General features: G+C 32.4%; 2 protein-coding genes and 1 long non-coding RNA gene across 5 annotated transcripts; 2 read left to right on the plus strand and 1 right to left on the minus strand.

Moving 5' to 3' along the window:
• Positions 1-31: 31 nt before the first annotated feature.
• LOC126872777 (uncharacterized) lies at positions 32-4,424 on the minus strand. Of its 3 annotated transcripts, XM_050632939.1 has the most exons (7): positions 4,297-4,424; positions 3,646-4,225; positions 3,410-3,514; positions 3,128-3,307; positions 1,942-3,043; positions 1,268-1,516; positions 32-1,197 (listed from the first exon to the last, which is right to left on the minus strand). In XM_050632939.1, exons 5-7 carry the CDS (start codon positions 2,594-2,596, stop codon positions 470-472), a joined length of 1,632 nt encoding a protein of 543 aa, XP_050488896.1. In that variant the 5' UTR covers positions 2,597-3,043; positions 3,128-3,307; positions 3,410-3,514; positions 3,646-4,225; positions 4,297-4,424; the 3' UTR covers positions 32-469. The 3 variants fall into 3 exon arrangements, with proteins under 3 accessions (XP_050488896.1, XP_050488895.1, XP_050488897.1); XM_050632938.1 differs by having other exon boundaries at positions 3,646-4,309; XM_050632940.1 differs by lacking the exons at positions 3,646-4,225; positions 4,297-4,424 and having other exon boundaries at positions 3,410-3,639.
• Positions 4,425-4,479: 55 nt separating this feature from the next.
• LOC126872793 (EF-hand domain-containing protein D2 homolog) lies at positions 4,480-27,894 on the plus strand. Its single transcript, XM_050632977.1, has 4 exons — positions 4,480-4,919; positions 21,932-22,079; positions 25,519-25,653; positions 26,117-27,894. Exons 1-4 carry the CDS (start codon positions 4,750-4,752, stop codon positions 26,249-26,251), a joined length of 588 nt encoding a protein of 195 aa, XP_050488934.1. The 5' UTR covers positions 4,480-4,749; the 3' UTR covers positions 26,252-27,894.
• Positions 9,583-21,919, plus strand: LOC126872806 (uncharacterized). The gene is made up of 3 exons (XR_007692206.1): positions 9,583-9,724; positions 11,717-17,914; positions 21,632-21,919. It is a non-coding gene; the product is annotated as an uncharacterized LOC126872806 (long non-coding RNA).
• Positions 27,895-27,924: the final 30 nt, after the last annotated feature.

A 27,924-nucleotide genomic window follows, 5' to 3' on the forward strand; every position in this document is an offset into this window, starting at 1 on the left:
CAATTACTTCTGAGTGAATAATACAATTTACTTGATTATGCAAATAACTGTAAGAAAATTTTCAAAATAATAGCTAATAATAGAAAATAACAGATAAATAATTCTAAAATAAATTTGGGAAATCATTAAAATAGGAATTAGGATAGGAATCATTAAAAATCATTTTTCTGTATACGAGAATGAATACTATATTTTCTTTGAATCGAACGCGTAGATACTTATTATACATACGTACATATAATTTACACAACACAAATTCGATATCAAAAAGATAGTTCATAATTTACAAAAAAGATCGAGCAAAAGTTTCACAATTTTCGCAATTTTCATAACATTGACAAAATATCACAAATTATGAATTATTCAATATTCTATAATATTGAATCTTCTTCAAGTATAAATATATAATTGTATAAATAAATAAATTTATAGTTTGCACGTAGTATTTAAATACAAATTATGAGATTCACTACTTTCGTTCGGCCAGTTTATATTTTTTTACACCGTTTAATATTTCTATCGATTTAATCGTAGGTTTATCTTTCATTTTGATCAGCCTTAGTCTTTTTTTATCTTTTTCTCTGTCATCCAATTCATTTTTACTCACTCTTTTCAGTGAACGTATTCTACAATCAGAATTAGTATCTTTTGAAGATGAAGGCATTTCGTTGTCAACCATCATTCTCTTTTTCTTTAATCGTAATGCGAATCGACGTATTTGATTTATCCTTTGCAGTTCCAAGTTTGATACATTCGCCATTGTTGTTCTGGATCTCTTCGATTCGAAATCATCAAGAAAACTTTTTGTTCTTTTTCTCTTGTTATTCGAATTACTTTTTAAATCTTTGACATTTTTTTTAGTATTCTGCAAATATATTAAAGGAGAACCAGGATAGGAACTAAAAGGCGATCTAGAATGAGAACTAGGAGGAGAACTAGAAAAAGATTCTGATTCATCTACTTGTTCTTTTTGATCCCTGCACTTTTGAAGAAATTGATTTAGAGTCATCCCTCCAAAATTATCTTCTTTATTATTAAGAAAATTGTACACGTCGGGTCTATAGCGAACTCGAACCCATTTTTGCGAAGATTTATCCCAATATCCACGCACAATATCCATATCTTCAGGCAACTCTGATTTAACCTCTTTAAAAATAGATCTTTCTTCATGATCATTTTGGATTATAGAATATTCATCTGGTTTTATTAATTTATGTGGGCATTAATATTTAGGCAGAATAGAATTTAGAGGTTAATATTTTAATACCTTTTTCATTCCTGTTGCTCGTTTGCCTATATTTCTTTATTCGTGATTTTTGTGTGTTACTAGTTGGTACAAGATACCTGCTGATATCTTTACAATTATTTTTAACAAATTCATTCCAGAGAATATCACTTGATGTTGTTGGAGCTGATACATTGATCAACCACTGCTTGCATTTTTCAATTCTTATATCATTTTTGTTCTTTGCTCTGTTTCCGAGACCTAGATACGTATTAACTATATTTTCTTTTCCTAAAAAACGTTATAATATACCATTAATACACATATCTTAGGAGAAACAGTTGTTTTCTTAAATAATTGGGGAGCTTTTAAGTTTAATCAAGTGCAGGTCTTTTATTAAATAGTTGAATTGTTACTTATCAATTTTTCTTTAATTTATAAACATTAAAGGAATGAAGTTCTTTAAATTATAAGTATCAATTTATACATATGAAACTTCTAGTGCAATTTACTCAATTTACTATTTGTTTTTATTAACTCTTTTCCTAGAAAGTTTCCCAACTTTAATATTACTAGACTCTGGTATTATCAAATGAAACATATCAATAGTTGATAAAAGATTCTTATGGACCCTTTTTCCAAAAAGCTTCCCAATTTTTACATTAGTAAATTCTAATATTAAATAAAAGATATCAATATTAATATAAAATAATTACTTAGACATAATGCATCCTCCTCGTCATCAGAATCATCGAATAGACGAGAAAAAGGTAAATCTTTCACAGGAAGTTTACCTTCATTCTCTTTAAAATCAAGTCTTTCTGGACTTTCCCATGCACGCGGTAGCAAAATCGGCGACTGTAAACGATCTTCGACAAAACAAGGAGCTTCCCGAATCCTTTCTGGCGATCTTAAGTCTTTAAACAAGACACTACTGTCAGATTCAGAAGTAGCTTTTTGGGAAAATTTCTCTGTTGATTTGTTAATTGGAGGTAGACGGGAATCTTCGTTACACGTTTCCCAATCTGTATTAGGATTTACCTTTACAATCGATTTCTTTGTTTTGCATTTCTTTTTTCTTGTTTCTTTCTTCTTTTCTTTCCCACGATTACCTCTCACAGTTCCTTTTAATTTCGATGTCTTTTGCTGTAATTTCCTTTGTTTCCTCTTTTGCTTGCCATCGGAAATTCTAACTAAAATTTGGTTTTTACTTTGTTCTTTTGCCGAGGAAGGATTGGAATCAACTCCAGATATGCTTATGCTACTTGGCCGCTTAGGTTTCTCTTTTAATGGTGTACTACAAAAATTCCAACTTCTTTTGCAGGTACTTACAGTGTGTCTTCTATGTGGCTTCTCAGACGAAGAAGACATTTTATTTCTTTTATGTTTATGATGATATATCGTTTGATATGTTGAATATTTGATTCATGAGTATATCACTTATTTCGTTTGAACAGAGCTCATTGATAGCTTCCGATATCATCCGGAAGTGTTGCTATAGCTTTGAAGAGAGGGTTGTATATGAGATACCTGTGTGATTCACCTTCGAAGGGGTTCTCTGATATCGTGTTTCTTCTTCCGTTTTATTTGCACGGGAATAAAGGATTCTTGTTGTCGTGCTTTTAAAGAGGCGAGAAAACAATTAGATATTTGAATATCTCAATTAGTTAATTTTTAGGCTTTCTTGAAAATTTTAATGGAGTATTTAAGGTACTTTGAATCTTGTTTAAATTTTGTGATTTCATTGAAAGTTTGATAATTCAGTGATTTCTAATTATGTGATTTGACACAAAACAAAATTTGTTAATATGGTGAGTTCTGTAATCAAAGATCACTGTATTCTGTGATTTCCCAAAAATTAAAGATTTCCGAATTTGATGATTCTCTACAAACGAAACTTACCAAACTTACAGACTGTCACAACTCAAAATTGTCGTATTTTATAATTCTTCACTGCACAAAATTAATATTATATTCAGTGGTTGTTCGGAGTTCATGATTTTTAAATTTGATTTCTTCGCTATCCAAAATTTCAAAATTTCGCAATTTTCACAATTCAATATTTCCGTGTTTATTAATCTCCTGCAAATGAAGATTTGTATATTCGTTAAACTTTTTCAAGTATGATACTTTACCAAATTTCAAAAACTAAAATTTTACTATCTAACAGTAAAAAACACAAACGTTACAAAATTTGCGCTTTTAGAGTCGTGAATGCTAATTGTTTCCGGCCTTAATGTCTGCAAACGACTGGGGACTATTACCAGTGTAAAGTCTTTCAAATTTGACCTGTAAATATGTATTAGATATAAGAAACGTATAGGAAACTGTTTCTGTATTTAAGTATGACAGAGTGAAATGATTATGTTTGAAATAGAACACTTATTTTTATGACTGTGAATAACGTATTTACTTTTTACCTGGGAAATGCTAAGAGACAATGTTTATGTATAAATTACTAAAGAAGAGCGATAATTAAAATATTCGCGTGGATATGTGACAATTTTCGCGATTTTCAGAATGATTCATCGCGGATAAACTGTTCGCAAGATTATTGCAGAAATTCTTCGGAGGTTAATCTATCGATGCATCGAATTGATATGGTCCAACTTCCGTGGAAGGAAAATTCGCAATACGTGAAAGTAATATGAATGAAATCTGGGGAAAAAATTAAATTAGAAAATTTTTTAGATGAAACTATTATAAGTTCATTATTGATTTCATCTTTGAAATTTAAGCTCATATAAAAAATAAGTCTTCTAACTTCAGTGACATGATTTGTAGCAAATGTTTTGATTATTGAGAACAAAATTTAATAATATTGCCCTGTAAAATTCAAACTTTAAGTAAACAATCTTCATATCGTATACAAGAATAATATGTATTATTAACAATAAAATTGTAGAAGCGTTGAATCCTGCAAAGTTGTGATACATAGTGTTATTAATTTGTCAGTATAAGTCACGGCTTGTAAAAAAGTACTTGTTAAGTCGCTGAATCCTAAAAAGTTGATAAATATTATGTTATTAATTTGCCAATATAAGTCATTGATTTGTACAGTATAACATAACCTTATTTAATTGTTCTTAAGCATTTTTAATTTAAATAATATCCTCCAAAATGGAACTGGCGAAGGATAATTCCCCAGAGCACCCCGCGTGACACTATTTCGCTATATCCTACATACGTCCCTGGTCTCTGAAGGTACCTATACTAGCCGAGCTACCCAGCACACCGTCAGTGCACGCTGGCTCACCGCGCCAGTAGGACTACTCTATTCTTTTCCTTAAGCTCCAATCTGACAGCTATAAAACCTCTCCTCTAATATTCGTCACCATTTTGCTCCACACTAATCGTCCTTCTCTACAAAACATTCTCTTATAATACAATCTCATCCATATACATCTTCAAATCGACAGTCACATAAGATCGATAGTCGCGCGTATCGTGAACTCGAACTTGAAATCGAAATCGATATCGTATAGGTTAACAGTAGTAGATCGAAGGGTTTTCACACGATCAGGATGCCGGCAGACGCTGAGCTCAGTAATCTGCTTAGCAGGAGGCAAAGGATCAACGAGGAGCTGGAGGAAGGAAAAGAAGTGAAAAAGCAATACAAATTCGTGAACGTTTACACGGAGTTCCACGAGCTGTCCCGTCGCGAGATCAAGCAGTATGAGCAGACCTTCAACAGGTGAGGACCTTCCCCATTTCTTTCTTCTCCTTTACCGCTTATGATTTTTACTGGGAATTCGTGAATAGAAAACGCCGGAAAAATTTTGTCGTACATTGTTAGTTTGAATGGAGGTTCTTGGAATGAACGCGTGGACTTAAATATTTCCCTTAGTAAAGGTCCTATTTCCATGGTATTTCTTTGTCCGTAGAAAAGTTTGAATAGCATTGTTCGATCTGTCGGTTAGCAATGTAAAGCCTGCTGCTATAGCTATTCATCTATATTAGGCATATTTTATTTTATAATTTAATATGTAATTATAATATATAATATAAAATTAAATATATAATTCTATCAGGAGTTTTATCGTGAAGTTATCGTACCATATAACTCATTTTATTTTATTATTAGGAAATGATACTCATTTTATCAATTTAAAATTAAATCAATATTCAGTACGAAGAAGAAGAATTTTGTAAAAAGTTTTAAAAACGTTCGTAATAATTTTCTTATTAAATTTTGTTAATTTACCAACTGAAAAACGAATTATTACATCGAATACAATACAGCTAATAAGAATGAAGAAATTGGTATAAAGAATTTCAAATTAATAGTATTCTCGTAAAGACCGGTGTAAAGATATATCGATTAGTGCATGTAAGAACATCGATTAAAGTTATTAGAATTGACAATTACGATAAATAGTTTATTTTCTTCCGCCATATTTGATTTCCTATTGTTTGAATCTTTTGAATCAATAATCGATACCTTTAATCGAATAGATTAGTATCGAAATAAAGCTTTATTATCAAGTGAACAATTTGTCAGACGTATTTGTTCTTTACCAAAAATTCTTTCGTTGTTTTTCGCTGCGAACAAGGAATCGCGAGATAAAACGCAAGGAAATCGAGAGTGAATCGCGGCTCCTGTCGCGTTCGCTGCGGTTTTCCTACTTGTTTACGTTTACTTGCTCGAGTTTACGTTTCTCCCCACGAACAGATCATGTTCCACTGGTCAGATACTTTTTATACGTGTGAGAATACACGAAATAACACTGGGGATTGGTTGAAATGTAATACCTCTTATTTTATTACTTGTGCTGTTCCGGTCTTAGGTGTAACTAATTGTTAAAGTGCTATCCTATTTATTAAATCCAACATATGATTTATGTTTAGCCTATTCTACAATATGCCTATTTGTTTAAATTTTGAAGAAAATTTTTAAGTGAGTTAGATATTTTACTTCGACGAATACTTAAGTCTTGTAAGTAGAATTTTTGTATGTTTATAAAAGAGCAAGATTCTAGTAGACCACGGTTTATTAGTCTAACCTAAAATTTAGGAATTTAGTTGGTACCCGTATATCAGTATACTGGGAAGCAAGTGGAATAAAATTTAAGAAGCACAGATATATATAACTGTGAAATTACATAGTGTTGTAAATGAATCAAGAGTCTAGTAAGATTGAAGATTTTGAATATTTTGGATATTCTGATCGACTTGAAATATTTGAATTTTTTTGAAAATGGAGTAAGATCTAACGTAGGATAACGTTCACAAAATACAGATGTTCATGATTTTCACGACACGTGACACTATAAAAATTTTATGATTAAAAACTCAAAAAATCAATAATCACATATCTTATGAACATTGAAGTCTACGAAGTCGACACAAAGTGCAACGTGCTATTAAAAACACGATCGAAAGTCGAAAAAGCCATAAATATGTGACCTAATAATCATCATAGAAGTTTTGAAATCTAACGCTATTAGTGATTTCGAGAAATATCCCAAGATGACTGGAACATCCCCGGACGATTGCTTATCCAGAAATAAACTGGAACCTACGCGCAAGCGTGTCCAGAAAGTTTCTACGGTCACCTTGCCAGATTCTCGCAAACGTGGAAAGAGGAAGAAAATGGAAAAGTCACGCGAGCATCGTTACGAAACCGCAGATGGTAGAATTGATGACGTAGTTATTTTGTAGCATGCCAGAGGAAAGAGTGTTCACTGTGAACGCGTGTATAGCCCGTGTTGGAGGCCAGGACAGACGACCTCGAGGTCTGTCCTCCATCTCTCTTGTTCTTCTTGTAGGTATTTCGGAGTCAACCGGACAGCAGGTTTGACAAGGCAGAAGCAGGGTGGACGGCCGGCCACTTGTGCTGCATCTTCCAAACCTGTGTGAACGCTTATTTCGTTATCTAACTATACGGCAAATATATATAGAAATTTTAGCTGTATCTGCAATTCGATTAGTATTCCTGGTATTTCTTCGCGATCATTTGCATTAAATCAAGCAAGAACGAATTTCTTCTTATTTTTGTTATAAGAATGAACGTTAATACCATTAAACTGTTAATTGAAAGTATGAGATAATTTGGCAGTAGAATTATATTATATCTTAAAGAAGGTTTGGATTATGTTTGTGCATGTGGAACTTAGTTCCATTCTCTTCCGAGAAAGAATTTTAATAGATAGGCGTGTATTTCTAACACTCATTAATTGCCATCACTTTTCAGTGCATAAATTATTTGAAACGAAACTGTGAGTGAAAAAATTGTACAAGTTCCATTTCAAGAATTTTTGAATTCTATTATAGAACTGATCATTTTCTGAATTAATTAATCTTTGAGATATCCTTTAGTTCAACTAGACAATTTTTCAATGCATAAATTGTTCTAAAAAAAATACCGTAACATGTAACTGTTACTGTAGAATGTTCTTTCAAAACATGTTTCTTGGACCGTAGAACCGATAATTCTCCTAGATCTAAACAACCAAATTAATTAAATCAATACGAAAGTGCACTAAATCATCCAATAACGACCAGAAAGATCAAGGCACATTTTTCTTAAGAAAACCACGGATAAATTATTTATACGAGTGAACGAAAGGAGGTAGCTTGATAAATCTGGGAAAGTTTCACCGCAAAACCAAGCACGTGGATAAAGTACATATCGTGCACGATGGATGATACCTTAGCTGGAAAGACACTTGGTACACTGTCCAACGAGTTCTTCTTGTTAGAGAAATCAGTTATCCACTTTTCTGTGGATAGTCATTCAGTGTCTCATTACAGTTCTAATGAAATTTCAAAATATTTTATATTGCACGTACAATATGTAGGCAAAAGTTTTTAATGGTAAGTGTTCAAACGTTTTTGTGAGCCAGTGCATTTGCTAAATGAATTGTGCAACAGATCTCCATGTTTAATTAACATGTATTATTACTTATTTTTCAATAATAGATGCTGACTTCCATCTATATATACGTACAGTATATGATTACGTTGTTTCTCTTGTGATAATTTTGAAAGATGTTCATGATTTTATAAAGGAAAAATAATTGGTGCGACTACGTGTCTCTCTTTCTCTTGATGGTATATGCGACACTCAACGTGTTAAAGTCACTTTATGATCATAATGTCACAGGTCGTTCAACTCCTTTTGATATTGCGTTGGATAATTTCATTATTTGTTGTTTAGTTACTCTTATATATATATGTATTACTTATTGCTTAATTATAAAAAACTGATACGTCAATGTAAAAAAGTCATGTTGTAGCGATCTTTAATATAACTTTGAAGTAATTGATTTTTGAAACAATATGAAAATTACTGTTACTTTTAATTAAGAATCAAAATTGGTATCGATATTCGTTATAGATATTATTTCAAATATTTCATTGATCAAAAATTGCAAACATAAACGTTCGAATACTTTCTGGCTCATTGTCTATGTTACACGTGTAGTAAACAAGGTATTACGTATCTGTTATACATTATACAGAAACTTTAATAGCCGCTCCTATTGTGTTTCGATTATCTTAGACATAAAATATTTGGACAGATAGTAAATATTTCAATATTTTTCCAGAAATAAGCGTGATGAGTAATGTTCCAAAAGAAAGCCAATCCAAACCGAAAATTTGCTAAAGATAATTCATTTACGGAAAAAGGGCATCGTCTACAGGGAAAGAGATACGTTTATCGCAAACTAATCTGGAATTTTTGGTATCGTTAAAATTTCAACGTTTCCCTCGATAACATTCGTTGATAAAAAAGCTTCAGTGTACCGAAAAAAAGGGAAGAAATTTATCACAACACGTTTGTGAAAAGAAATCGATAAGAAATTTATTAATCGAGTCGAGGAAGTATTCAACAAAATGTGAAAGGAAACTCGACGAAATGAGAAAAATATCAGAATATGTAAAAACATAATTAAAAATTCTTAATGTTTTATAGAATTAATTTAAGAAACTAAGATAAGTATCGTCTAATATTTTTAATCTACGACATGCCTTAAATTTCATAAATAAATATTAGAAATCTTTCAGAACTTTAAATTACATTTTTATACATATATTTTTAGAAACAATAAAATATTAATCCATTTTTGGAATAATGCAGACTGGAATTAGACTGCGGCTATTTATTAAAAGTCATATTTCTATGAATATAATCAAAAAAACTGGAATTCTGGTAAAAAGTTACCATATTAGATATTATAACGACTGCTATATTTCGGATATTTTATATACTTCTCCATATTATGTGTATTATTTAAATATTCAGATATTCAAATATTCCATGAGTGCATAAAAATCTTTAATCCAATATTAAACTGATTATCATGCGTTTCTTTGAAAATGTTGTTCTAATCCTATGTATTTTATGTTTGGAAGAATTCGAGTCGTCAAGGCGATGTAAGCACTGCTCACCTTACCATCCCACACATGGATGCAATTTAATCTCATAACCGTAAATATTCTTAAAAGAAGTAGCAATCGTAAACTGCTTAATAGCCACTCCAACTACTTAAGAAGGTAATATTATGGCAACTTTTTGTCTTAAAATTAGTTAGGTGATGACGTCAAATACGTGTATTAAAAGCATTGAAGAATGTTTTTCTTCTCCTTTTTTTTCTCTCAGTTTTAAATAGCGTTAGATCGTCAAAAGTAATTAAAAAATCACGTATACAAGTAAGTTTATGACTCATTAAAGTGTCAGTGGTAAACAGTGATAGTTATACATATAGACATTTGTTGGGTCTGATTCATTAAGAGAATGCAGATGATAATTTTATCTTACAGTTAAATTGTCAACGAAGAGTAGCTGTTATATGATACGGTAAATCTGCGTATGTTCATTATGCAGATATAAATGTGTATCATATACACTGATTCATAAAAGTATTTACGTAGTACATACCTCAGAGAAATTGTGGATATAGTAAACAATGGTTATAAAAAATATTGGCACGAACCTTTGTTGTCTAATCAAGCGTTTCTTTTATTAGGTTTTATACATGTATGTATTTCATTTTCATAATGTCAAATTTTTATAGTCATATTAGTATATATATTTTTATAGTCATATTAGAGAGTATTACTAAGTGATCAAAAATTCAATATATGTACTTAAATCAATTAGCTTAATTGGCTTAATTAATTAGCATGTAAATGCTATAATTAGGCTGTGAATTTGTACGTAAATTTATATTTTTCTAAACGCAAATAAGAAATGAAACCCAAGCAGAGATCTCGTTTATCCCAAAAATGTAACAACAAGTACCTTACTTTAGATATTTCATATGTTTTTGCGTATTATGTACATTTTGTACATTTTTGCACTTTTAAATCTCCCATGAATGCATAATCCGCAGTCTAACTATGATAAATATAACAGTGTGTTAACACTTTTTGTAGCCACTGTATGCATTATACAAAAGCTTTTTAAACTTCATTAGTACTAAAGTGGAAAACGAATATTACAATTATGTCGGTAAAATTTTATCTACATTAGAAAATTGTTTAGTGAATGTTCCAAGTATTTTACGTGTATCAAGGGAGGACCGATTTTTAGTTTAGTTTATTTAATCATTTTGTTTATAATATTACAGCTGTCGTATTACGTGGAACGAACGACTTTGTTTTAGAGCTGACCGCAGGGTAAAGGGTTAGAAAAGAAACTTTTACGCGTAGAAAACCGAAAAAATCTGTTCAAACCGCAATCGAGCTGGATAAGAGGCAGCACCGCGGTTTCTTTGTCGCGTAAAAGTAAAAGGTCAGTCGGTATCGGCGAATTTCACAACGCGATTTCTAGCTGTTTTAGATAGCGTTACACAAAACCATTCTATCCACTTGGGTATAATTTTACATCTGTCAGTCTAACTATTTCTAACGACGAAAATTTCACAAAAAGGTATCTTTTCCGAGATACGTATCGTCATAAATTTTAACGAGTCTGCTGGGCTAATCGTGTCTTCCAAGTAAGATCTGAGCGATTTTAAATGTACGTTAATGTGAATGAAAATTAGAGAGTTCGTAAATAAATATTAATAGCTAATAATAGTCATTAATAGTTGAAAGACTCTAGGACATCTTTTTGTTTCCCATTTTTATTGCTCCGATACTACGAGCATTCGTTCTTAGTTGCAATATTACATATAAGCGGAAAATGATTAAAAAATATGAATTTAGCGATGATTAAATAAAGTTATGAATTTTACTATGAATGGTGATTAAAAATAGCATAGTAAATTCCATAATTCAGTGAAGCACTCGTTGACAATAAGCAGCATTCGCTCTTGATTACAATATCGTAGATGGAAAATGATTGAAAAAGATTAACTTAATGGCGAATAATTGCATTGAACGTAGAGTAAATTCCATTTAGTGAATTTACAATTATACACTTTAATGAATTTTAATCATTTTAATTACTGAAGAACTAATCTTCTGGTCGTGAATATTTATAATATTGTGAAAGTTACCTTTCTAACCCAGAAAATGTATTATTTTTTATTTTATTTCAAGGCTCGTACTAATTTGAAAGTAGAGTGGGGTGAGACGACTATAGAAACCGGAAGTGGTGTGTAGATAAAAGCAACCTACATTGCTGCATCCAACAGCAAATGACAAACTTCTACATTTACTATCAAATGTCAGCGAACCTGTATATCAAAGCACGGTACAAAAGAGAGATATATATTTATAAAGTTAGTCAACCGTATTAAGTACATATTTAGTCGGTTATCGGTACATTGGTTTTTCCAACACTCTGTCGTTGTCTTCTTATTATTTCCTGCTTGATACCTGGGAAAAAATTTCTTTCACCATGTTGCTACATCCTATTTTCTCTGGCTAGTGGATTCATTTTCATAATAGGTACGTATAGAGACTCACGAAGATATCCGAACACTTTCATATACCTTTTATGAATATATTATATTAGTATTCGAATAGGTTTAGAAATTCTATAAATAGATCTACAAAGATTTTGTAACATATATTATACAATACTGTTATAATTGTTATGTACATTAGCTTATAGAAATTCTATAATAGATTGTTCAGGTATGTAACATTTTGAAATTTAATTAACACTGTTATGAGACTGTACTGTTAGGATGATACTGATAATGATTGGAGGAAATCTAGAAATATATGAAAGTATATAATAAATGAAAAAATATCTAGTACAAGTACCTATACGCGTATTTCACAGAGATCAAAAAGTTATTTAAGCAGTCAGCCATTTGTATCACTTACTATATGCTTCATACAACTACTCTCCAATGCTATTAATTCCTTCTTGTAATGCTATCTTTTTTCCCCTTCGCGATCGTTCCAAGGGAAGTCCTAATGTATTCAGGCGTAAGATCGATATAGCAATTGCTACGTAATCAATCATTCCCACGTAGAAAATATAAATTATAGCAGCGTCCACTGGTCACACATTGCTCATGATATTATTGTATATTAGCGTCATGAAACAATGATACAACATATCAGAATAAATTATACTTCCGCCTTTAGATTATGATCATCGTGACTGGTTGTGTGGTTGTATGGCAGCTGATTAATGTCGTGTCTCTAATACATCAGTATTTATCATTTATAATATTTGGTTTGGTCTATTTTATAGCGGCTCGTTTCTGTCGAATCAACGTCCTTTCGTCTTAAGAAAATCATTAGCTGACAAATTAAAGAAATTTGTTAACGATAGAAAAAGGGAGATTCGGTTGAAAGCGGCTCAAAGGATGCAGATGGATTAAAATATCGCGTCCTCTAGCCAAAGAAAAGCCCCTATAATAATTTCGCATGCAGAAAGGCTAATAAATCGATGATCTAACGAGTGAGTGGCGTGCTAAAGTAGTTGAAACTGTACGTAATAAATTACAGATTGCCAAGCAAACACTCGGGAGCCGTGCAAGAGACGCTGAAGGTCTATTGGATGTTCGTTGCCACTAAATTACACGCGTCCGAGGTAGAAATTCTGGCTGCGTACGATATGACGATCGTGTGTACAGCTGTACTCGTGAACATCGGTATAAAACATGATATAACGTATTCGTTACATTGTCACAACCTGTGCGTACATACGGTACACGTGGGAATTATTTTTCATGGGGGACACGTTCGAATGTCTGGCCTTTTCCAAATTTCATATGCGACAGAGGGTTCGGCCGCGCGGTACCGGAAGTCATCAGACTGCGCGCTCGATGAATTCGTTCCCGTGACTAACCGTAGGTACACGTAACGCTTTGATTCACACGCGTCTATATACATAGACTATCTAATGTAAATATAAAACTTACAACGAGTGTAGTGATTCACTCGTCACGTTGCAAACGCTCGTTGTTAATTCCACCGATAAATTTCCAAATGAAACGTGTGATTGAATTGAACACGGTGTAACATTACACCGGCACAATTGAATAGCCGCTCTCGATTCTGAAACGCGAATGAAAGTTATCAACGAGACCTGATTTCTTTCTCTGCGTATGCAGAGGAATCTTGAGAAATTGTTTGTTTTGTTTCCAGGATGTATCAATAGGATTAGTAATTTATTGGTATTTCCATTTTGAAGCTTTAATGGTACAATTGATTAGCAATTGGCAGAACTCTAGCATTCGCTTTTACAATATTCTCTTATGAAACGTGGAGCTTTCTGAGAAAAGAGAAGAATCGTGTTTGTAAATTTTGTTTATGCGATAGTCTCTTTCCAAATCGATGAATCAGTGTTTCTTGTTAAAAAAGTAAAGTTAAGTAAAGTTAAGTAAAAGTAAAGTTAACAAATTAAAGAACATTCACAATGTTGAAAGAATTTATAGATTAGTTTTAACTCTTTAGGGACTGAATCTTTTTACTCTATGAGAAAAATTGTATTTTCATTAATCATTAATAGTAGTATATCAAAAAAAGAATATTTATATATATATATTATTTCAAACAATTTTTGTATTATCTACATATTTTCAGTGACACTAAAAGGTATATTTTGAAGATATAGACACATGATCATACTACTTTCAAGTTATATAATGACTTTATAAATGATTAAAACTAAATGCATGTTGAGTCTGCTGATATGTGAGTGTCTCAAAAGCCAAACTCAACAAAGGCTTAGTCAACTGCAGATCCTTTCCTCGACTTCTTTACCCCCATGATTGACGTTCAACTTTCCCCTAAAAACAAATTCTCGAGTTTATTTATTGTAAGAAACCGACAACAATCTTGAAAATTCAAAAACTAAATTCAAAAAAATAATTCTTACAAAATCACCAATTTTTGCCTACTTTTCAATTTACATCTTTACACGAAGCCAATCGCCATAACTTCTGAAACATAAACAACAATTGTAAGTTGAAAAAATAATCCTCACAAAATCATCGGTATTCTCCACTCTTGACTCCTATCAGAGGGACGAAGAATCCCAGGAACATGAGTCACACGAGTCCAATCAGTATGGTTTTTGAGCTTCTCACGTTACGATATTTGGCAACGAGAAAACTACTACTACTTTCGTACGTACGTACAGCACGTGAAGTATATTACGAAAGAAGTGATCGCAAAGGAAAACGATAGAACTTTCCATGGGGCCTGATACATTGTTCGTTATGGATGAAATAAATGAAAGCTTAATTATACCGCGTATCCGCTTCACTTTCTCGCAGAATGCATAATCGATCGGTGGTTTTCAAGCCGCGGAAAAGTGGGATTCGGTGTTATCAGAAGAAATAGGTTCGCTCGGAATGCGGCTCCAAGTTTGGCGGACTTGTACAACGACGACGGGCAAACCGTTATTTCAAAACCATTCGCGAGAATCACGCGTTCTGAATACGTAAACGGTGTTAGAATTTATTCGACTGGTAGAACAGTGTCGTGACGATATTTCATATCGATCAGGTTCGATGCTTTTATGGATGGAACAATATATAATGTAGGGTATTCCAGTCGAAGATGGAATTGTTCTTCAACCTAATTCTTTTAACTTCGCTGTGTGCTACATGTTAGCTCGCTGAGAAATCTGTATTCAGCTTGCATTCAAATTTGCAATCTTTAAGAGATTCTCCTGTGTCAATAATTAAAGCAAGCGATTTATATGAATTTTTTCGTAGACTGGCTACTAGTTAGACGGGACTAGATCTTTCTGGGATGTAAATATAGCCTTCAAGTACAAATGCAATCTTTTTTATTTGAATTCTTCTTATCGTTTGGTAACTTTTGAAACTGACCTGCGCAATAACTGGATAAACCGATTAATTAATCAATTTCGGACAAAGCTCGTTCACTTTGTTATAAATTTTATCAAGCATTGAACCATACATCTTTATCCGATTATTTATTATCCTCAATTTATTAAACTCAATTTATCTAGCGAGAAAAGTAAATGTTCCTTCTAAACGCTAGAACCTTCCAATTACTCATGTTTTCCTCTGAAGAATAGGTCCGATCACAGCGTAAAGGATCTAACTTTAAGAAAATCTTTAGACTTTTCTGATGATCGTGACAGATGCTATATTGCATGCCAACAATGGTTACATTGCCAAATTTAATTAACCATAAGACTTGTATGATATACGATAAACAGTAAGAAGAACTGAAATAAAAATATTACTTTTGTACTTCAATACTATCTATCTATATTCTGAAAATGTCCAGTCCCATGTAACCAGTGGTTAGTCTAAAAAAAATTCACAAAAATCACTTTCTTCCAATGTTGTTACACGAGAATCTTTCTTTAATTCGCTCCTGATTCGAATGAAAGAAAATTTATTCCATTTCCTTTTTTTAAAAACTTATTGCTAAAATAATTTGACCTATTTCTGACAAAATCGTTATGCCTTTGGATTAACAGATGTCTTAAAACTTCAATTGTCAGGATGTTTTGTAGTATGTTTTCCTTCAAGTTTCAAGATGTAACGGTACGAAGCATGATTTTGGCTTTCTTATATTGAAAAAGGAATTGTGGTAATTTAGAGATTTTGGAGTAGAGTATCCACATAGAGATTTTTACATTATTACATCCTTCAATACAGATTTACAAACACTACTTATTAGCGATTTATTCGATAACATATTTCATAAAGTAAATGATAAGGATTGACTAAGCTTGAGATAACATTCCTCCTTTTTCTTTCTGCTAGTAATTTTACATTCAAACTTAGACATTTTTCATTATTTACCATTATCTTTCGAATATTTTAATCTTTATTTCCCTATATTACATTCTGATATCTCAAGTTTATAAACAAACATCTATCAGTGGAACAAACGCTAAACAAACGTAACGTTTCCAAATTGTATAATTGTCAAGGTTCACACAGGCAATTTATTTATCTATTCTATAATGGTTGGAGGATTGAATTACAAGGAAAATTGGCGATGCACCATGCCTCTCTAGTCTTGTTTCGTATTATCTTCACGTGGCTTCGAAGCCTGCACCGAGTCCATTGAATAGTACTCATTATCGTACACTGTTCAGCCGGGTTTAAAGGTGTCCCGCGACTCAGCGGAAATCAAGTGCATCTGCAACACACGAGCGTGTACCCATCGTATTAAGGATCGTGCACAATAAAACCGTTTCGTCGACTTTTTTCATTCCTATTCAACAGTCACGCTCGATTGCACTTTTCTTTGTATCGTTCCTCTTTTGTTGCACTCCTGGCTGAATCATTTTCCTCGTGTTCCACGTTGACGCATGTTTTACATGCTTAACACCTTGTTTAACTAAATCTTTGTTGGCTAAGCCTGAACTGTTCGAGTCGTGAAATCATTGCAACGAAATGCAAATAAATAATACAAATAAGTGGATAGAATCTTTCATGTTGCTCCTTTCGACGTTTTAATTGCCTCTTTGAATGTTTTGATCGACGTGATCACGTTCTCCAGGATATAAATTCTTACGACGTTGTTAGTATTCGCTGAATGATGCCAGAGATTAAAAGTAATGGCACCATGAATGAAAATTGACCCCAGGGAAATTTAATTTTCAATGTTCAATTTCACTCGTTAAATTCTCCCGTATTCGACGTTTTTCTGTCGGTAAACGCACGTTTCGAAGGAAATCGTATAGTTATTGCTTTGTTACGTCCAATTATAAAAGCAATTATTCAATCTTTAATATCACAATTTCTAGTTTAAAACATAAAATCTTCTTTTATATAAAATATAATTAGCTGCACAAAAATATAAAATATCCCCTGTAAACAAAGAAGAAAGTAAATTACAAACAATTCTAAAATTTAGATTTTAGACGTAATTTTGAAACTTTTAAATCTAATTGACAACTATCGCAAGTAAAGTATAACTTTGGTACGATACTTGGTAGGAACAGTGGGAATCAAACAGCTGGAAAAGAACGTTGTAACCTTAGCGCCACAGAACGGCGATGACGTCCTTCCGAATACAAAAGAAAGATCTACGCTGCATCGATCTTGGAAAGAATGGTAGTAGAAGGGTGAGAGGAATATATCAGGCGAAGTACCAGCAGTCACCTTGACCCAGTTCCCTCTGGATAGTCTTGGGAAACGACGAGGAACGAATCAAGCGCGACCAATAATACAAGAATTGATTTTGCGATAACAATACCCGGTTGCCCTGTATAGTCGTGTAATAGCTTAGATGGCCTGGTTTTAAACGATCCCGTTACAGTAATTTTCATCAATTTTTTCGTTTAAAATCATCTTTTGTAACCCTTTTGTAATATGCAGTAGAAAGTATTAAAATGTGAGTAATATAAAAATTGAAATTTTCTCGACATTTTTCTATCTTTCTTCTTTTCTTTTTCTTTCGTGGAGAAATGTGATGAAATTGAAATAAATGTCGTGTCAATGAAAGAGAGATAGAGAGAGAGAGAGAGAGAGAGAGATAAAATGGATCGAAAGGTCAAATGTGGAGTAAAAGTCAGAAGTTGGAGATTGTTTCATCTGAATTGTGGAATCCAGATTCTGAATTTAGTTGTTGGTTCGATATTTTGATTAATGTGGATCTTTTTGAACTATACATTATTTTATATTCATTTATAGTTTATAATTTATTTATGATTGTATATTATATCGGTGATTACTCGAAAATCGTTCCTTAGGAAAAACTGTGTTAAGGTAATAAGATCTCACAGAGTTTGATAGAAGACTTAGAAGGAAATTATATTATAATGGATCTTGATATTGTAGTTACATAATAGTTCTTAAGAACTGGTGTCAATAAGAATTGTTACAGAAAAATCTTTTATCTATATAGTTAACAAATAATTATTTATTTTGCACGGATTATCATTTAAGGAATATTAAAGTAGGGAATGAGAATAACTCCAAAAGTATCATTCGCTTTATTAAATATATCTGATTTGCTAAAAATGTTACTTCTCGAAATCGGAAATAGGTATCATTAAGAATAGAATTTACACATAACAATGATCGACCTTAGCGTTTATTATTGTTCAAGTAATTATGGATAATTCCGTAGACTATATCGCGAGCCAAATATCAAATGATTGAAAGGAAACATTTGTACCATAACGAATCTGAGACAATATACCAACACATAAATTAAACAAGCTTATCAATTGAATATTCAAATTGGCTGTGAAACCGCGAATGAATCACGCATACGGGGAGAGATAGCCGGAGTCCAGCAGATATACCATCTACGGTTCTCTCTCACTCATATTGATCAGAGCTGTTTGGCCGTGCTCATAAACGTGTAACCTCGACCTTCGAACGATTCTTGCTCTCCACTTCGACCAAAAGGAGCTTCTTCAACTTTATGCGATTCGATTACTGGTTTATGGATACAGGGTGTTCAACAAAGATTGTGCCAAATTCAAAGATAATACTTCTTAAAGTAAATACAACGGAACAAAGTGAAAATATACAAGGATAAATAAAAAATGGAATTAAAGATAGAAAATTCGAATTTTTCGATTACGAAAGAATTTATGATAGATATATACTTCTTAAAATGAATGGAAATATATAAAAATAAGATAAACACAAGAGCAAAAAGATATTACAGATAAAAATAATTAAGTACAAAGGAAGAAAGTATATAAAAATAAAATGGGAATGGAATTACAATAGATAAAAAGAAAACTCAAATTTTCAACTAATAGAGATACATTGTCCGACAGAGGGAATACAAAAAGAAGAAATGAGGAAGACAGAAAACTTAAAATTCAGAGCAATCTTGTCTACATTACTCTCAATAACGAACTGTAGGTTATCGTTCAAGCAAGTGGAAATTGTTTTTCCTACATATCATCCGGACTGGAAATTAAATGTTAATCACACGCAATTACCAACCGTGTCTATTATCAAGTAAAGTGATTCGAGAAATACAAGAAAAATTTGAAGAGGAATAGGAAGCCGTGAATCATCGGGCGTGCGTATAACAGTGATTACGCAATATAATTCACGTTACACGTGACTATTGCATATTTTCTTTTTTTTTTCTTTTTTAAGAGCAGAGCAGTTGATCACGATAATTAGAGCTGGTTGAACCACATTTTCAGTTGTTTTTATCTCGCTGAGACTTTATACATCGCTCGGTCCAATTACTCTGGCGCGTTGATTAAATAAAAAAAAAAAAAAGAAAAAGACGCGAGATTATTTAATCGCGTATCGTTATCTGATAAAACCGTTATCACGGCTAGTTGTAAACTAGAGAAGCACATATCCCGCTCGAGTAGGCCCGATTTTATGGCTGAAAGTTTAGAGCATAGGGAATTTAAAATATGGAGAAACTTTGTGTTTTATGCAAATTATATACTAGCTGAAAGGAAGTGGATATCGCAAAAAATTTGGTATAATATGTAAAAAGTTGTATGAAAAATTGGGCAGAATTAAAATCGTAGTATTTAATTTATAATAATAATATATATTTATAATATATAATTATTGTAGTATTTATAATTGTAGATGGATAGAATATGAGAGGTGAAAAGTTGCATGAAAAATTTGCAGGGTTATAAAATATTTTAGTATAAAGTATAGGAAGCTGTACGAAAAATTGTGGAAAACTGTAAAGAATATTATGATAAATGGATATGATATATGGAGAATATGATATGTACCTAGGTTAATGGAAAATACTTCACTTTTTAGAAGATCTATGAGAAATTTTAAATCATCCCCTATGAAGAGTAAATATTTGGCTGTTCTCGGGCTATCAATATGTATTGTCAATGCAGTATTGTCGATATTTATTGATAAATTGAATTTTCGTTTAGAGTTTCGTTGAGAATTGTTGAAATATAGACCGTTCGATTGCCGATTTATTTCAATTCTAACAAAACTCGTTGATAGAAAGGAAATTCAATGCTAATCATAAAAATTAAATCTTGAGAACATTAGAAGAATACCTGAATAAAAAATATGGAAATCTCTATGACCGAAAAATTAAGAAAAGGAATTGTATTTCTAGATAACAATAGACGTCGAAGACCGATTCATAAAAATTTCGATTTAGATATCCATTACGAACGGAACATCCAATTTATATTTCTTTACGTTCATCGAATTTCTTTAAACATTTCGTCATATTTAAATGAAATATTTCTTCTCGGAACATTTTTTCTACCTGAACTACAATTCTCACGTGAAAGAACGTGTTCTAAAAAGAGAACAACCATGAAACGCATTTCTAGTCGGTGGAGGTTTTCAGAGTCGGATCAGATCCGATCTTATCGACCGATGTGCTTGGTTGAATCGACAGGCAACAACAGCGTGGTGTACACGCGTGGTAACTCCCTTGGAAAGCTATTTACGAGTAGCTATCGGAATCGTTTACACGGAAAGTCGATTTCACGAGCTTCCGGCTCGTGGACAACCCGTAACGAACGCCTCAACCCGTTGACATTCTCTTGTTCTGCCGCTTTCGAAATCGGTACACACCACCGATTGTCGATCGTTCTCACGTCCTGCCTTCTTCGATATAATTGCGTTACAACGTTAATTAAAGTAACGAGTTACGAGATTCGAGTCAGGCAAACGCTTTCGTTTGCATTCATTCAACTCGAGATACTTGGGAAAAATGCGGTCAGACATTCGTTTGGGAAGCTTCACCGTAAAACCAACTTGCTAATAGGATGTTTTATAGAATTCTTTAATTCGAATGTTTTTTTACCAGCAATGTGTATGGAGTGTAACTAGTAGTAGGTAAAATAAATTGAAAATATAGAATACAATTTTTGTTGACCTTCGAAATAATTGATCTTAAATAGGTGTACATTTAAACATGTCTTGATTTGAGAGTAGAACTAGAACCGATGGAAATAAGTAGATATGTGTAATCATAATTCTCTCATAATCCAAGTCAACGTTAATCGCGACAAAAGTATTTTTCCATATATTTGATAACTTTTTGGTTAAAATGTTTAAAATCTATCGTTTCAATGATAGTTAAATATGTTACTCCCTCTAGTTATGTTTGCATTTAATGCACCAGATATCAACGGATGAATCAGAACATTGATTCAATGAAACAGATTTCATTCAGGAAGAAGGTCATAGGAAAAGAGATAAAGCGACGTATATCTAATTTTGAAAATAATTTCGAAACGGAATAAATAGAAGAAATTGAGAAACCTAAATAACTAGAAATTAGGAATTGAATTTAAAAATTGTTTTTCCATAAAAGATGGAGAATAGAAAGTAATATGTTTTCTGCAATGTTTGTACTAGTAAATCACGTATTAAATTATATACGTATATTAATTTATAACTAACATATTTTATTTACTTTCAGGTTCGACGCGGGTCACGATGGATTCTTGGATTTATCCGAGTTGAAACGCATGATGGAGGTTTTAGGAGCGCCGCAGACCCACCTGGGTTTGAAGGCAATGATACAGGAAGTGGACGAGGATGGCGATGGACGGATTTCCTTCCGCGAGGTTCGCCATTTCACCCGTTGATTGCCGTTCATTTTCGAAAATTTCGCTGCACACGCTCCTTCCTCTATAATAAAATATGTAACGCAGCAAATAAAAAGGCGGAAGTAACTCTATTTACGTAACAGGTTCATTTTACAAGGGAATCAGTGCATTCGCGAATACTTTCAAACGAATTATCTTCCTAAGTTTAGATTTCGCTATTGTTATTACAGACTACGGACTTTTATGTATTTATAGGAAATTGAAATGTGCAAAAATGTAGAGAATGCAGGCGACACGCGAAATTATTCGAAGTAAATAACTTCATAAAATATTTAGAGGTAAAACAAATTTTTATGTATATATGTTTTCTTATGTTTTATCTTGATATGCAGAGGAAAATTTTAATTTAGATTTTGAGATTCTGTTTATAAAAATATAGATTTGCACAGACATTCACAATTTAGTTATTATCTTTAATAACTATATCTTTAATAATATGAAATTCTTTGATCCGAATTTCACTTTGTAACGTTGAAATCGTTTTATTTCTTGGTGATGAAGATTGCGTTTAATGCGTGGCCGCACGTGTCATATACACTTCATAAAAATAGTCCCGCCCCATGGGGTGTTGGACGCGTTGCTCTTTCACCGTGGCCACAGTGTTTGTTCTCCATGTGTGGCCCTGGCACATTTGTGGGGCTCAAGCTGTTCTATTTCAGTGAAGTACACTGGTTTTAGACGGTTGTTTGAAGTACATACATGTTGTGATAAAACATTATGATAAAATTGTTAGTTTATTGTAGAACTCAAGCTCAACTCCAATCTTCTGTTGCTTGGTCTATGTTCTCTAACCAACTATGTGTTATTACTGTATTTTAGGATTTTGAACTAGAATTGTTAAAGTAAGACGATTTTTGCAAATTGATCTTTGTATAGGAAACACTTCTATGAATGTTTATTTATTCAAAATAGCATGAAGCATATTATAAAGATTCTGATAAACCAATCTTTCTATAATAAAGACTTTTATGAATTTTTATTCATTCAAAGAGCTATGAGTCATATCAGAGAGGTTCTTCTAAATCGATCTTCTGATATACAACATTTATGAATTTCTATGCGTTCATAAGACTATGAGTCACGCAAAAAAAATTCTTCTGAATCCATCCTCTAATATTGTGTGGAAACTCTTTTACGAAACTTTCTAAATTGCTGAATACATGAGGAATATTTTATATTACAATATCAACGTTATTTTCTAACAGAAAATACTTTTTATCAATTTTTCGTAGTTTTTAAATGCATCATTTTAATATTTCAGACTATGATATTACACGAGACATTCTATCTACCTATTTCACTTTTTTGATTTCACAACGGTCGTTGAAAAAAAAATATCGAAATGCGCGGAGAAGTATGATACATGTGAAAGATGTACAAAAATGTTAGGAATAAACGTTAGGACCATCTGGCACTCAAACTAGCGAAAAGTCTTAATAAACATAGAAGCATGGGTTCAAAAACTATATTAGTATGGAAGTAGTATGGAAGTTGGGAGATTCAGTTTATAAAAATATAGTGTATATCCAGAAATCCGTTGTGGAAAAAAAGCTTCTCGAAAATGGGGAGAGGTTTTTAGTGGGTATGGCGCAACCCATCTTGCCGATTCCCACATAACCCAGTGGCACGGGCCATTGGGTATGCGTAATGCATTTTCCCCTCCTCGAGCAAAAAAGAAAAATGATACCTGCACTGTGCAGCGGTCAATTAATTAACAAAAAGTCCTTTAAGGGCATGGATCTTGGTTATAGCGGAGACATAAGACGGTGGTCAGTTAACAAGGCAAGAAGTAGCTCTCTGCTGCATCGCTTTGTACTTTTTGAATTTCGCTCCTCCCTTTTCTTCCTTGTAGATTACACAGATAAGAAGTTACGCATTTTGAATAGCATATGACTTTAGCTAGTGTAATTGGTAGACTGAAAAAACGGCAGGGAAATAACTGAAGTAAAATAATTGGAAATTAAAAAATTTTACATCAGCCGTTTAAAAAAAATGTTGAGATGTCCGGCGAAGTGTTATGGATATAGAGAATGCACAAAAATGTTAGGGATGAACGTTAGAACCATCTGGCACTCAAACATACGTAAAGTGTTAATGAACATAGAAACATGGGTTCAAAAGAATGCTTTCAAAATGGTTTCACTAGACTTTGGAGATCTAATCGAAACCTAAATTATCTACGCGTGTTGTAAAAAACTATTAGTTAAGGTGTTTTTGTCATTAAGACAACATATGTTTTTACAACATATGTTCAAGATAATATAAGAATTTATATAAAGTTAGATGGCCAAAAGAAATAACAACGTACTATTTTAATTAAATTTTCCAACCAGTCGTTTGACTCGCAACTCTGAAACTATTACGTTTTGAAGCCATGTTTATTAAGACTTTATTTAGTTTTTATAAATCCCACATACTGCCAAAGTTTGTCTCCAGCTTTTTTTTTTCTTTTTATACATTTGCATTACGTTATAAGAAATTTCTCAAGGAAAGTAATGGTTTGGCGTTGGTATTGCGCTAGGAAGGATAAATCGTGAATGCTAAGCCATGCGTACACGTCGAAGGAAAGTTCTCCTGACCGGTGCTAATGCATACCTGGACGTTTCTACGTGACGTTTCGCAGTCCTCGAACAAAGCGTTCGATCTGCATACACGCGATCGGTTGTCGGATTCATAGATTACCGTGAATCACGCGCGTCACCGACGTCATTGAACTCGGACACATTGACCAATCTTCCACCTTCCTCTTTTACTCATCGCTTCCTCGATGTAGATCGCGAAACGATATACCGTGGCTGCCAAATGATAATACCTTCCGGCGTATAAATGATAATACATATGTATTGTTTAAATTTAAAAAATACATTAAATTTCTCTCATGCTTTAGAAATAATACTCTGATTAAGATAATTACAGAATCATCTTCCATATCGCTTTCATTGATTCTACGATGCTTTGCTATCTAGAAATAATACACTGATCAAGATAATTAAAGGACCATCTTTTGTATAATCGAATGAAAGAAATTCTGAAAGTTATATACATCGTTTTTCATCCAATTTTTGGTAATTTGGACATTTGGTATTAACAATAGAATTACCTAGGAGATATTTAAAATCCATGAAAATAAATAAATTGGTATAGGAACAGTGAGAGTAACTTTGAATACATGAAAAATCTATAAAAATATATAGATTGGTATAAAAACACTATTCAGTTCAGTAAGAGTTCAATTGAATGCTGCCGCAAAGTATCAAGTGCCTGAGCTACAGTTTGTCACGTTCTATCAAATTCCGTTGAAAATAAGAAAATGATCGGCGATCGTGATAAAATAGTCCCGTGATGCTCGGCAATTTGATTTTATCTGTAAACACATATGGCTTATAACTTGTTACAGTTTCTACTAATCTACCGCAAAGCACGTGCCGGTGAATTAGAACAGGACTCTGGGTTGGGCCAGCTTGCACGTCTTACAGAGGTCGACGTGGATGAAGTAGGAGTAACAGGGGCTAAACACTTCTTCGAGGCCAAGGTATAAATACTTTTTTTAATCATATACAGAGACTTACAAAAGTTCTCCAATACTTATAGACGATACAATGAAGACAATATTATTCTCTTTATTCTCCATGAAATTTAATCAGCGGTAGTTAACGAAATTAATTAACTCTCTTCATGTGATATCAATAATCCTTATTTTATCTTTCACAAAAATTTTCATTAATAAAAGTTGAGATAATAATACAGTAATAAAGTATCTGCCTCTCCATCATTTTTATTTAAATAGAATTTAATTAAGAAGAGTTAATGAAATATCTTACTCCCCGTAAAATCTTATAGTTCTCAATAAACTTAATGATCTTAATTCCTCTGCATACCTCGTTAATGGAAGGAGAACAATGATAGACGAATCACAGTGATGACAAATTCAGAATTCAGGAAAGTGTGTCCGTGTTAATTAACGTTACCCGGTGTATGAATTACCATGTTCCCAGATCGAGCAGTTACGGAAGGCGAGCAAATTCGAGGATGAGATCCGCATGGAGCAAGAGGAACGAAAGCGGGAAGAGGAGGAAAAAGCGGTGAGACGAGCGCAATTCAGGCAGAAGGCGGCTCTGTTTGGCAATTGAAAGGGAAATTCGTGAATCGAAAGTGTGCTCCTTCTGTACCTTAGCGGAATTACAAACGATTACTTCAATTCGATTCACTCTAGTTTCGTATAGAAATTCGCCGACCGATATAATTGCGTATATCGACTATGGTTTTGTAATTGTGTGGTGTTGAAATCGGCGAAAAAGTTTTTTACTCTTATTTCAAGACTCTGAATAAAAAAATATGATAAGTCGTATTATATGATTTTTACACGGAAGCCATTTTAAAACTTGTTATATCGACAGTTAATACTTTTTCATTTTATTTTGAGATTAAGTGTGTATTTTTGACATCCTCTTGAGTATTTAAGAAATATTAAAAACATTAATCATGCAGACTAGTAATAATGAAAGCTAGTTAAATTAACATTATTTCTTTCTTACAGAATATTGTCGATTAATCACTTATTTTCAAAAGACTTGTAACTATTAAGTTATTCTTCTTCTCTCAACTGTCTAATGTTAAAATACCTCGTTTTAGTTATCGAGTGGTATAAAAGTCAGAAAATGAATAAAAATAGACTTATCATATTTTTGTAGTCTCTGTCTGTTTTAAGTTTGCGGAGGATTTTTAATCAACTGATATAGCGACGCTATTTTTAAGACAATTTTAACGTTTGCACATCGCCAATACCAATAATCACACTTATATTTCACTAAAAAAAATTTCGAAACAATCTTTATAAGAGTCAGTATCGTAGAGATTAATATGAAATTTGGAAATGAAATTCATTTAGCGATGTTGTAGCATCAAATTTTAGAAAATGAAATATTAAATGTGAATCGTCCTCGAATGGTTTGGCACTGTGTTAAAGCTTCGAATTCTGGAGATGACCTTTTTAATTATTTTACTATATACGAGAAGTATTAGCTGTAAAAATTAAAAGCACTTGTTATAGGTATGATTTACATTTTATACTCAAAATACCACGCACTTGAAATCGTTAAATAAATTAGGAAAATCAAAGGAAATGCTTTTATTGGAAAGTTTGTTAGGTTTGATCAGTTTAGACTATTCTCGATAAAGCGGGCTATAAATAATTTTTAACGAATGCACGACTGATATTGGTATAAGTATAACGAAATATTATATGTATATGTATGTACATTAATTTATATGATAACCTGATCTTATGTGAAGTTGAGACACTCTTCGAGAAAGAAACATTTCGCAACATGCGTTTGATCGAGAAATCTCTTTTGATTCTTTCGAAATCTACGAAATCTAATTTTATGGAAAATTTTATGAAATATATTTTATGAATTAATTAATTAATTTTATGAATTTTGGTCGTGAGATGTCAAACTATCCATATATTTCTACGAATATTTAGCTTAGTCGAAATATCAAAGAGAGGACATTTTTTATCGATCTAAGTGGTCTTAATAATTATGCAATAGTATATACTTTTATAATATTTTGTTTCAAATTGATCAAAAATATAAGGCGATTCCAAATTATTTTTATACGATTTTTATAAATGTGTTTCAGAAACAAATTATTGAGATCATGTATAATTGTTGCGAATTGTACATACGAAGTATATAGTTTAAATAAGTTTGTAAAATTATAAATTGTAAATAAACTTTTTGTTCTAATAAACTTTTTTTATATACTTTGATTAATCGCTACGCAATAATAATTGTTATAG

The sequence above is a fragment of the Bombus huntii genome, chromosome 14, assembly GCF_024542735.1.
Source record: "Bombus huntii isolate Logan2020A chromosome 14, iyBomHunt1.1, whole genome shotgun sequence".
Taxonomy (NCBI): domain Eukaryota; kingdom Metazoa; phylum Arthropoda; class Insecta; order Hymenoptera; family Apidae; genus Bombus; species Bombus huntii.